The sequence below is a fragment of the Lonchura striata genome, chromosome 2 (assembly GCF_046129695.1).
Source record: "Lonchura striata isolate bLonStr1 chromosome 2, bLonStr1.mat, whole genome shotgun sequence".
NCBI lineage: Eukaryota > Metazoa > Chordata > Aves > Passeriformes > Estrildidae > Lonchura > Lonchura striata.
In genome coordinates this window covers 101,558,894-101,572,197 of record NC_134604.1, presented here as the reverse complement: position 1 = coordinate 101,572,197, position 13,304 = coordinate 101,558,894, and the positions used below count along the sequence as shown (strand labels likewise).

General features: G+C 42.2%; 1 protein-coding gene across 5 annotated transcripts in view; it reads right to left on the bottom strand.

The window, feature by feature from the left end:
* Positions 1–4,842: 4,842 nt before the first annotated feature.
* Positions 4,843–13,304, bottom strand: part of CDKL5 (cyclin dependent kinase like 5) — a 129,799-nt gene continuing 121,337 nt past the window's right edge. For all 5 annotated transcript variants that reach the window (XM_077781624.1, XM_077781627.1, XM_077781628.1 and 2 more), the window contains one exon: positions 4,843–12,429. In XM_077781624.1, the coding sequence (XP_077637750.1) occupies positions 12,049–12,429 (381 nt within the window). In that variant the 3' untranslated portion in view covers positions 4,843–12,048. The remainder of the gene's footprint in view (positions 12,430–13,304) is intronic.

Below are 13,304 nucleotides of genomic sequence, written 5' to 3'. Positions count from 1 at the left end.
TGATACGGCTGATGGGGGATGTGGGACACACACTGGGGAAGAGGGAGGTTCATGGCCATGGCTTGGATCCTGTGAGATGTGGTGTTTCTGACCTGGGTGTTAGGCTGGGGAAATGTTCATCACGATGTCTTGTGAACACTGGAATACATGCAGATGAGGTCCACAGGCAAGCTTGGAATTCTCTCATGAAGGGCAGGTGTATGCCAGGACAGACATCTCACCCTCATGCCCTGAGATGGGGCTGGAGCCTCATCTGGCCTGGCACGAGGGCCTCCATCTGACTATCACACTCTCAAATCACCTCATGTTTGCCTGTATCAGGAACCATCTGGCCTGAGCTGCTATGCCTGGTTTTGGGACAGACATCAGTGCCTTGAGCACCAGGCAGACAAACCTACTCCGTTTTTGCACTGACACATTTTGGGGACCCAAGCACTTTGCTCCCTGTGGATGCTTGGGCACAGATACAGGGAGTCACTCTTATTAACTGTTTGATCTCCATGGCCCAATGTCCAGTGGGTGTTTAGCACCCAAGGAATTTGGGGCATGTGGATGTTGAACCCATCTTCCTGAGGTGACAATCCTGTTGCTGAGGTTCATGTCCCTGCCTCAGCCCAGGAGCTGATGCCCAGCACAGCTTAGGTGGGACCTGCAACCCCCACAGCTCCCATGAAGGTTTGGTTTGCCTTCCCACACACCTGCCGCACAAACCTGGCAGGCACTAGAGGCCTTTTCCCTATTTTCCAGCAATCTGTGCATCCATCCCAAAGGCCCACACCAACAGAACCTGAACTGTCTCAGGGAAGAGAGGAGAGGCATGAAGACAGTGGCACTGAGGCAGCCTGTCTGCCTCTCCTGCCCTCTCCTTATCCCTATGGGCAGAGAGGTGAATGCTCAGTATGCAGGGCAGGAGTACAGATATGACTAAAAACAAATCAGATGTGACCAAAAACATGACAAAAGGTTTTGGATGGCTGTGCAATTAATCACATTCATTTGTGAGAGCAGATATTTCCACCTTGCTTTATTCCTGTATATAGAGACAAATAATAGCTGTCAGGGAAATAAGCTCTTCTGGCAACTCTGAAAGCTGCCCCACTAACCAACAGCATGAAGTCTACAGAGATGTAAAAAAGAACAATTCCCATCTGCTGAGATGATTGTTATACACCAACAGTCCCTTGCCTCCCTCCCACCTCCTCATCCATGGACAGGATTTTTGCCTACCCACAAATTTGTCTAGGGACACATTTTCTTAGTAAGAAATCACTGTGTGGGTCTCTTAATGCTGAACAGTCAAGGAAAGCTCTACTGAGAAGATCCACTGAGCTTGAGGCACTTCCTCAGCAGCCAAGCTGTGGGACCAGCATGGTACAGCAGCCTCCCGGGGCTGCACATCCAGCACCAGGGAGACAAGGGCAGCAGCTGTCACAGTCTTGTCTCACTAACACCAACACTGAAAGCTAAAGTGTTTCCAGGCCCTGTTTGCAGTTTGCCAACATGTTAACACACAGCTCTCCCTGCCCTAAAAGCAGCACAGGCAGCTCTGCTCCATGTCCTGAGGGATGGTAATGGGGGAAGAGACTTGGTGCTGATGTTTTCCTGCATGACTGAGGAGTGGAGGGCTGGCTGCGAGAGGCAGAAGGATGAACTGGGCACAAGCTGGTGAACATTTATATAATTCCAAAGTAATTAAGCTTGACTGTAGCTAGTCAAAGCCTTGTTTGTGACTGGCCTCTGACAAGCTCCTGTGCATGGTCCAGGGTTTTTCAGTTGTCTGGTTTTGGAAATGAACCCGATGGCAAAGGCCAGAAGCTCTTGTGAGATTTGGAAGAGCTGGCAGGCTTAATGCACAGCCTGAATGGAAGGAACATACACCATTATACACCAAGGCACCACACTAAATTATATGTCTTTACATGACTGATCCTACAGAAAGGATATAATAAAACCTTGGAGGAAAAAAAATATTTTCTGGGTAGAAAGGACCTGTGCTATCACTCTTCCAGCCTCCCATCTTCAAATAAATCACTAGACTTCTTTCTAGATTGAAATGTATGGCAATGCATAAGATGGAACTCAGTGCATTTCACAGTTCATTTGCCTCTTGCCTTGCCCTGTCCTTTGTCTCCAGTTCACCTCTCCACTTGCATGGGGAAAGGACTTATTTCTGACTTGTAACTAAATGGTTCCTGCTAAACCAGGAGTTTCTGTTCTGATCCTTGCTATGCAGCTCACTTGCTAATTGACCTCCAGAAATTCACTTAACCTATGCCTCTTATGTAAAGAGTGCTCAGAGGCTTAATTAATTAGGTGGTCCTAAAATGCTTTTAGAATTGCATTTGACTTCTGCATAAATTCAGCATGTTGGAGTAACAGTGTGACTGAGATCATCATGAAAGTGAGACAGTACCAGCTGAATTATAATTACATAAATACTAAAGCTTTTCCTCATAATCATAGAATCACAGAATGGTTTGGGTTAGAAGGAACCTTAAATATCATTTAGCTCGTATCTTCCTGCCATGGGCAGGGGAATCTTCTACTAGACAAGGTTTATCAGAGCCCCATCCATGCTGGTGTTGAACACCTCCAGGGATGGGGAGTCCACAGCTTCTGTGGGCACTCTGTCCCAGTGCCTCACCACCCTCACAGTGAAGAATTTCTTCCTAATATCTAATCTAAACCTGCCCTCCTTTAGCTTAGAGCCAATACCTTCTATCCTATAACTACATGTGCTTGTGAAAGTTCCTCTCCAGCTCTATTGCAGCTGCCTTTAGGTACTGGAAGGTGCTATACAGCCTTACCATGGCCTTCTGTTCCAGGCCCAAATCTCTCAGCCTTTTCTCATAGGAGAGATGTGCCAGCCCTGTGAACAAATTGGTGACCTTCCTCTGGACATGTTCTAATAGGTTCTCATCTTTCCTGTGTTGGGGGCCCCAGACCTGGGCACAGCACTCCAGGTGGAGTCTCATTACAGCAGAGCAGAGGGAGGGAATGCCCTCCCTCACCCTGCTGCCCACACTGCTTTTGATGCAGTCCAGGATACGATCGGCCTTGTTGTCTCATGCTGAACTTTTCATCCACCAGCAGCCCCAAGCTCTTCTCCTAAGCGGTGCTCTTGATCTGCTCCTCCTCCAGTCTGTATTTCTGCTTATGACCTTCTTGACCCACATGTAGGATCGTGCACTTGGTTTTGTTGAACTTCATGAGGTTTGCACAGGCCCAGCTCTCAAGCCTGCTCAGCTCCCTCTGGATGGGTTTTCCTTCCCTCCAGCTTGTCAGCTGCACAACAGGGGTTGGTGAGAGCACACTCATTCCACTGACAAAGATGCTCAACAATCCTGCAGGCTTTACCTGCAGAGATAGGGAGACCAATGTGTGACTTTGCAACTGCATAAAACACGAGGGGTTTGAAATAGGAAGTAGGACCAAGAACAGCTTTCAGCTTTATGCCCTGGATTTTTAGGATGGATTGCATAGAGAGAAGTGAGGGAACAAGGTGCTGAGAAGTTTGTACTCAGTCTAAGTTACCTGATCAGAGACTGCCTCAGGCCTCCAGACCAGCCACTTCATTCATCACTTCATAAATCAACAGCCCCTTTATCTTAATGGAATACAGGAACTTGCAGAAATTATCCCTTCATTTCCTTCCAGAGAAAAATGTCCACTCTGCCCTCCATCCCATGGGGATTTAATATTTACTACACTGGGGATACCACATCGAGGTGCTCAGCCTCTTCAAGGAGATGGCCACTCCAGTTTCTGGGGCTCTTCAGGCAGTACAGAAGAGGGGTTACTAAACAAGATTGTTGGAAGAGTAAGAGCCAAGTAAGGTTTTAATAGTTAAGCTAAGTTCCAGAGCACTTGGCACCTCAAGGAAATGCATTTCAACCCAATTTCTGGATGGAAATATTAAAATGCTGGACTGCTTTTCCTGGTGGAAGTTGAAGCCATTTGCTCAGTCTGGAAATTTCCCTCTTAGAGAGGTCATGGGCACAGCTCAGTGCAGGCACTGGCAGCAGCCTGGTTTCACCCAGCAAGGCTGTGGTTGCTGCACAACCCATCAGGAAGGTGTTTCAGAGGGATCTAACAGACTGCAAGTCCTGGCTTTCAGCAAGTCTTGCTGGAGCTCAGAGGGAAAGAAAGGAGGCCCAGGAAAAGTGGTCCCTACTGAGTTTGTTTCCAATTACTCCAAAGAATGAGAGACTAGCAGGGAAATACTTAGAAGTTTTTTTAAAGCTGCACACAGAACAACAACAACAAAAAAAACAACCTCATAGCCAGGATACATTAAAGAGGAACCCATCAAAAACACTTATTGCTGACACCTCAACACCTCAACATTTGCCTAGAAGTGTCTCAGTTTACATGTGACAATGACAAAATGTCATTATGACACTTCTCCTGTGGTGAAGACTGTGGGCTGGAAACTTTCAGGGCCTTTTTAATTTCTGGTGGTGCCTGCTAAGGGGCTTGGTGGGTTGGTACTGTTCAAACAAGAGAACAGCAGACATTCTTGCCCTGCAAGGGAGAATCTGTTCTGCATTGAGACTAGAGGAATGGTGGGCAACAAGGTGCTTCAGAGACATTGCCCTTTGGAAACATCCCATGGAAACATCAGGCTTGGGGACAGATACAAGTGACCTCTGCAAGGAGGAGGTGCTCCTGGACCCGGCAGTGACCCACTGGGCACAGAAGTCCTGGTTCTGGTTTAGGACCAGGAACCAAAACCAGGTTTTGGTCCAGGACCATCCACTCATCTGAGCCAAGCTATCATATGAAGAGGTGCTCTGGAAGAGACGTGTCAGGAATAAGATCAGCTGTTGAACAGTGCCAGGGTTCTAGTGCAAAATCTGCATTTTTATTAAAGACATATTTTGGAAGGCCCATTCAAAAATACATTGTGCTCAGTAAAAATTAACCATTTCCATGCTGATAATTAAGGTTACCACAGGATTTTTTTTTTTTCTCTTTTAGAATATTTACAGCGACAATATAAATTTTACAGAAGTAAAGAATGGAATACATGCTCAAAAAAAATTTGGTAAGGTGTACCAACAACATGATACAAAGGGTTGTATACAAACACTTTACAAATGGTTTATTAACTTGCATGAAGTCATCCTTAAATATTCAACACATTTTAAAATCAATTTGTATTCCAGGATTAAAAAGGCTAACACCACAACATATCCCTTCCACAACAGAAAGCATGGTAGATTTAAAAGTTTGTGCGCTTTAGATTTCTAATAGCTGTTAAAAAACACCAGGGAATCTTATCCATAAATTTATAAGTTTTGAAAGCTGCCTCCCCAGCCTGCTAATCTGTACTGGCAGATGTTAAAAAAACCCCAAAATTCCTAAATTTTTTTTTTTTTCTTTCTTCCAAATGTCACAAATTTAAAATTAACCATTCCACAGTGCAGTCCTGGAATTCCTTATCAGATTAACCAAATTTTAAAATGCCTGCATAGAATTTCCAACAAAATTATGGTTTCTGGGAAGATTTTAGCTTATTGGTCCATATAACCCAAATATAAAGTTACTTCTTTCAATTAGTCATATCCTTCAGTAGTATGAGTTTAAGATGTGCACTAGCAAAAAAAAAAAAAAAAAGAAAAAAGAAAAAAAAAAAAAAAAGGAAGGTCAAGACAGTTCCCTATGCTTAAAGTTTTGCCTTGTAGCTTGTAACTAAAGAGTTAAAAGCTCTGCCACTGGATTTACATGTCAGGAGTTACACCAAGAGGTTCATATCCTATAGGAAAATTGAACAGCGGCTTCCACCTTATGCTATGAACATGCTTTATCTTTATGCTAATGGAAAGCTCTACAACAGCAGCTACTTCACAACGCATTTCTACGCCTGTACAGCTGAGATGCCACCTTGCATTTCTCAGAACAGATCCAGAGAAACAATGCCCTGTGAAAACAGAGACCTGCTGGAACGAAAAGCCTGGTAGGCAGTGTGTTTTGGTAGGGGCAGAATGAGGTAAGGTATCTCACCCAGATGAAATGGAAAACTAAAATGAAGGAAATCCTGAGCAAGTCTAAGGATAGCTGTTTGAGTAAAACAGCAAATAGGGTGGAGTAGTAGATAAGGCCTCTAACTCCCTGAAAATCTGCACTAGAGAAACAACAAAGAACAAGGCAACTGCAATATTTGAGAACCACGAGGGGAAGGCCAAGGGAAGACTGCAAAGCAGTGCAAAGGATGGCACTGGGATTCTAGAGAAAGAGCTCAGATGGCTTGGAGGTTTCAGAAGTATTTCAGATGAAGGCCCAACAATATTTTATTACATGGTTGCTAACAGTACCTAGAGGAAGAATCTTTTTAGATGTCTCTTCAAAATTTGGAGTCAATAATAAGCTCAGAATAAACAAACCCTACCACAACCACATTCTGCAAGAGAGAGGAGGTAGATTGACTTGCAGAGAAGACAAGAGATGTGTAGTCATTCATAGGCTAAGACACAAATTCCATGTTCAGGCTCTTGGGCCATGTTTCAAGAGTCACTTTTGCCCAGCTGCATATTTTGCTATGTTCTCAAAGAGCCTGAGAAACAATCTGATTTGGTGGAATGAAAGCATCCAAAAATAGTGGGGCCAGTCCTCTCACACTTTGCATGCATCTTCCACTGAGTTGTCAAACCCCAGCTTTTGTACCAAACAATTGGCACACACAAGGTCACAAATCTGTATTCAAGCAGAACAAGTAAAACTGAGACCTAATCCATCAGATTTACCTATGCTTTCTCATGTGGTAGTTGTTAAGACACTCCACTGAGAGAACAGATGACCTAATACAGCTTTTTTCTTACAATTGAAAGAGGATCTCCTATAAAATCTGCTTTGCTATTTTTAATGAAATGTGCTTCGTGACTGCGAAATGAGGAATCTTCTGTTTCAGTACAACATTCAGTACAGCACAAGCCTTCACTTGCCTGATGAGCCTGAGCACTGATACACTGCTGCTGCTTGACCATTTGAAAAAGGTGCCAATATCTAGAACTTCCAAGTTTTGTTATATTGAAAGGGTTTACTCAAATCACCCCATTTTAAAAAAAGGCCAGAAGTTAAATGGCTTTTTTCCTCATTCATTACAAACCCAGTTAATGAATGGTTAATACCATGATACCAACAGAAAGAGCTGTGTAGGGAAAGGCACCTGTTCTTAAATAGTGTCCCGATTTGAAGGTTATTCAAAAATGTTTACATAGGGCACATCACCTTTCCAGCCACCTTCTGTGGCACTCTTATTTCAAATGGTGGGCCTACTAACATGAACAACAGCCTAAATGCATGGTTTGTGATACTACCCCATTAATAGATGTAGTATGTGTGCTAGCTGGAATGGAAAAAATAAACATTCATTGCCACCCCACATTTTGCAGTGTATCATATATGGCTATCCTTTTCACACGCTTTGTGTGACTGGGATGCAAATATTCTCTCAGCTCTACTCTGACAGTGATCAACACATACAGAATTCATTACATGAAAAGTATTTTGAAGCATGTCTCACTATCAAATCATTACAAGACAACAACAAAAAAAAAGAAACATGAATAAAACCCTCAATATTTCTAGAGCACAGCTCCTCTTTAAAATGGCTAGGATTTGCCTTAGCTACCTAAATCACAACAGCGCTTTCAGAGCTGTATAATCTGTATTCCCATAGGCTCCCTGTGTTCTTATAGGGAGGTCTACAGAATTGTTGAGAATACATAACTTTTTCTGGGTGAACCTAGGAGTCTAGTCAGCTAACACCTCATCAGATTTTGAAGAAAAAAAGAAGAGGTTGGTATGCAGCTTTTTAAACAAGTAAGGTTCATCTCGTAAGAAATCTAACTGCAATGACAAGGAAGGGGAAAAGCCTACCACAGGCCACTGCTTCCTGAAGAGTCTCTCCAGCCTTGGTCTCAGAAACAAGTTGGTGTGGCAGAGAGAAAGGTGACAAGCCAAGTGACAACCTGAGGATGCCTCATGCACTTGGAAGTTTGAAGCCTGCTTTAATATTGGTCTAAAAGAACAAGTGGTGTTTGGGGAATATTTTAGGAGACAAATCTGGGATCATTGACTTCCTGCCAAGAACTCTGCCCAGCACTCTCCTGGCAACGTCTCAGAGAAGCAACGAAGCTCAGACTGCAATAAACGGAGCAAAATGCAGTAAATGGACAAAGGGACTGCTCTCTATGCCCAGGTCTATTGAAAACAGATGTTCTAGGTTAACACATTTACATTGCAGTTTAAAATGACAGCTTAGACACATACAATTTCATTCAGGATGACTTTAAGGTGCTTTTTTTTCAGTTAAAAAGAGCTCAAGAGCTATAACTAAAACATATAGACAAGTTTAGGCAGCTTGAGTTCTGCAAAATGACTACAATTCATTTCTGAAACATAGTTTCTTTTTTATTCACATCATCAGTGATGCCATAAGGCAAAAGGATTGCCAAATAATAAAATACAGTTTAACTAGGATCCTTTATACTAAATAAATCTATAGAGCATGTAATACAGGACTCACAGACCAGTGCAAAGGAAAGCTCACACTTACAAAATAGTTTGCTCTGTTATTCTCTTCCTCTTTATTAAGTCAGAAAATCTCAGTCACTATAATAAGACTCCTTTGAAAATCTTGACAAAATTACATTAGCCATATTCTACATATTGGGAAGCTAGACTAAGTTAAAAATACAGAATTCATCCCAGCACCAGCTGGCCAAGCTACTGTAACTTCTTTCCAACAGAAGAAAGTACTACATACAAACAACACAATTTAGTATTCAACTGAAAGCTACTACAGTTTGTTGAACTCAAAAGGAAAATGCAGTATGAAGTAGAAACAAGTTTCTGTAAATATGGGCCACCAAATACTCAAACATTCCTTGGGTCACCTTTGAAGATTTGCTAACTACTTTAAACAGCTATATGTACAGTCAGGGACCACCCCGATTTAACTTAATGGGTACGGAGAAAAAAAAATCCTTTAGAAACATTTTTCACTGCTAGAAATCCTAACAACCACATGTAGCCCACTATCATCAATCCCAGCATGAAGATCTTACCAGCAAGCTAAAAATCTTGCAGAGGCAAAAGGATACATATCCATGAAGCACAGAAGAGTCTAGACTGAACATTCCCTGTGAGACTGAATGCAGAATCATTAAGGCTGGAATAAACCTTTAGGATCATCCAGTCCAACCATCAACCACCCCAGTCCCTCCTAAATCATATCCCCAGGTGCCACATTCAGAAGCCTCTCAAAGACTTCCAGAGTCAGTGTCTGCACCACAGTCCTGAACAACTTACTCCAATGCCTGAACATTCTTTCAGTGATCTTTTTTCCCTAATATCTAATTTGAACCTCTCCTGGCACAACAGAAGGTCATTTCCTCTCATCCTTTCACTTGAGACATGGGAGAAGAGGCTGATCCCCACCTGGCTACACTTTCCTTTCAGGTGGTTGTATAGAGCAGTGGGGTCCCTCTGAGACTCCTTTCTCCAGACTGAACACCCTCACCTCCCTCAGTCACTCCTGTAAGACTTGTGCTCCAGGCCCTTCACCAGCTCTGTTGCCATAGAAGAGACATTCAAACCCCACTGCTTAGAGCCCCCCTCTCTCAGGCAGTGCTTTTGTGAGGGATTTCAGTGGCATCAGCCCATTTCAAAGCAGGGCTAAAAGGGCTCATGTGACCAAGCAATGAATAACAGAGACTGCTAAAATAAGCTGCTAAACTCTGACAGTGACGACAAGTAAATATCACAATATCTTTCCTGGATGCCCACTGAACTTAGAAAAAACTGAATATCCTTTCATGTCTACTGCATTTATATATGCTATATATATGATATATCAATACAGTATATATATCATATATAGAGAGATATTATATATCATATCTAGCTATAGAAAAATCACATGCACATTTCTTGCAGGCAATTGACAAAGGAAGAATTGCTGTTTTTTAATTTTTCAAATTTAGTAGACTTATTTTTTAGTCCTGGACAAAACTGATATAACATCCTTCCACACTGTTCTTTCTGACAATCATTTTTATAGTAGTGGTGACAAATTTGCTGTTGTTAGAACTTTGGTATGACTCAAGAGGTACTGAACAGCATGTCCAGTTTGCATTGTTATCCAAGATGGAAGTTCAGCTTTTACTGCCTGGCTGCTTCTGTTAACTACATCTATGGCTAAATCATTCAATTTACATTCAGGTTAATCTCTTTTTGGAAAAAAAAAAAAAAAAAAACAAAAAACCAGTGTATTTGCAAGTACAGGTGTCTTAGAAAACAAAGTATGCTGCAGAGTAATGAGGGAGTAGAACTAATGTGTTTAAAAAGGAAAGATTGTATTGTTCTGACACTACAGGCCTGGCTCTCCTCTTATTGCACAAAGTTTAGACTAGCATAACTCTTCTGACTCCTACCGGCTCACCTTTGATTTACTTTACTGGTAGCAACAGAGGAATCAGAGTGTGTATTTGCTACACTTGACATTCACCAAGGTAAAGGCAGTTTTAACTACATTGTACAGGAGACTGGAGCCCAAGATCTAGTATTTTGCTGAGACTGGTAGCTGAACTGGGTATGGGAATATTTGGATAGTAAGACCTAAGGAGAAGTCAAGTTGCATGGCAACCTTCTCCCTCAATATCCAAATATCAGATTTGTAGCTTTAAATACATCCTGAAATATAATAAAAAGTGCAAGAGTAGTTTAAATTCTAATACAGTGTTTATCTTATTTGTTAATAGATTGCTAGAGATGTAAAATACACATATGCATAAAAGCTTATACCATGATCTGCAGTGCCATGCTATGCTTAAGTGTAGAAGTTTTGCATTTCACTTGCAATTCATGCTGTGTTTCTTTGGTTTTCACCCCTGCTATTAAGTGGAAGAGCACCTGCTTTCGCTTGTAGTAATGGGGCACTTTATCTCTTTAGAAGAAACAAAAATTTGGTACTGGGGCTCTGTGCTCTTGATGCAGATGCAGAAATCCCATTAATATTACTAGGAAAGCTAAGGACAGGGGAGAACACATTTAGATTACTGTACAGTTCTTCAGTCTCTTACATTTAGCCAGTACTTCCAACAAAATATCCCATAATAAAGCTTGGACTCGAATGTTGTCTTTTGTTTTGTTACCAATAATGCCTATAATACTGGGCTCTCCTAGCCAAGCAAGATTCATACTGTTACAGTCACATTTATATCCACATTCAGCTTCCTTTTATTAGAAGTATAATACTGCACTTTATATCACAAATGTATAAAAAATATGGCAGATAGTGTCATAACAATACTTTTCTTTTAAATGAGTATATTTAAAAAACAGACAGTTATTTTCCATTTATATATATATTTATATATAGAATAAAATACTCCTGATGCAATATATAAATGTTACTGTTAGTTTTTTATAGAAACTACTGTAGCTGTTGCACTGCTTCACAATGTTTCAAACAGCTCAAAATAACTTTACATTATAACATAAAAGATATGATTATAACAGTACGATATTAGGTCATCATAAATAAATATTACAAATCCTATCAAATATGGAAGTTTAAAAAACAAATTTTAGACGTACAATTTAACTTTAAACCCTTAACAGGGATACACTTTTATCACATAAACCCCACTGTTTTAACTAGGCAGCAAAAAATGTAGTAAGGGCATAGGCCTAGACAATGTTTTCACCCTTTTAAGTGCCAATACATACCAGAAGTCTCCCAGCTTTCAGACAGAGATGTGCACTGAGCTGGAATGTAAATGAGAGAAAATGACAATGCATTTTTCTCCCTGATCAGCACACTCTGCCTGGCGTCCAGTGACATTTCTGCTGACCGGTAATTCATAGTTCCACTCGTGTTCCTGTATAATCCCTGACTCTCTCGTGGTGCTGAACAGCATAGCTCCACATGTACATATTGCACACCTTTAAAAAGCTGAAAATGCAGTCTTACCATCACCAGAACACCACCGCTCCCCTACGCTGATCTCCACCCACACTGGTCTATTTGCTGGAGCGCCATTACAAGGCTGTCTCTTTGAGATCGTTCAGATTTGGCATTCGCGACCGGTTTGTTCGGCTGTAGGTGTGCCCGTTCTGGCCGCTCTTGGAAGGCAGCTGGTCCGAGTAGGGGGGCCCGTCGCTCACGCTCCTGCTGACGGGGGACACGTGCCAGGTGGGCTCCAGCTGGCTCGGGAGCTGCAGCGTTGGCCGGCTCTTCTGCGGCTCTGGCCGCACGTTGCTGCTGCCGCTGCTGGAGCTTTGACTCATGGCATGGATTCGCACTTCAGGAAAAGAAGCTTTGGCTGGCTGGCTGGGTAAGGGCTGGAAGCGGGGCTCAGCAGCGACAGGATGGTTTGAAGAGAGGTGTAAGAGCTTCCGGAGAGATTTTAACGGCTGGCTCTGAAAGGCACGCAGAAAAGCTCCACCATATCAGACCTCCCATAAAAAACCTGTCCTATCCTTAACTGAACATCTTTAACTTTACAGGACTTTGTCCCTTTTAGTTCGTATTTGCTTGATATGTTTCATTGTAAGCTATAACTACACACTTGAGAAAATGTCTTCTCATCACAGTCCAATCTATTAGCTACTTGAAAACATGGAACTTTTTTTCCCACAGAAAAAAATTGCTCCCGTCAATTATTTTCTCCTTGCTTCCTTTGAAAATGCAGGCATAGACAATTGCATTACCTGTCCGTCTGTCTGCTATTAACTTAAGAACCTCAGCCCCATTTTATGAGGAACAGATTTCAGAAGTACAAATTCTTAAAAATGTTGTGAACATAAATTAGGGGTTGGAGTGAGTCTTGAGTAACCATCTGCACTGAAACAAGGCCTGGCAAAACTCAGAAGTTACATATTTTGTTTGCTAGCAGCTGGGTGATAGGCAGCTCTAGTCTCCTGCAGCTTCTTTCACTGATGAGCAGGTTGAAGGTGAATGGTGATACAGGGTTACTGAAAATGGGCAGCAAGAAGAGCCTGGGGAAGCCTGAGTTCACGAAGTGGAATGAAAGCAGTCTTGTTAAATTCCACAGCTCACAGAGAAATTTGTTTCTTCTAACACTGCAGCTGCAACAAGCCCTCTTTTTCAGTTTCCAATGTGACAACAATGGAGCATGGCACTGACGCTCCCTCCCAAGCACTGCCCACTGAGCTGGTTTTAGAACTGGAAAAAATAAAGTTATACTGGTGCAGTGCTGTGCTCCAAAAATGTAGCCTGCTGAAACTGCAGGCTGTGCCAGCCACACTGTAACATGGTCTGGAAGCTTTGGTGA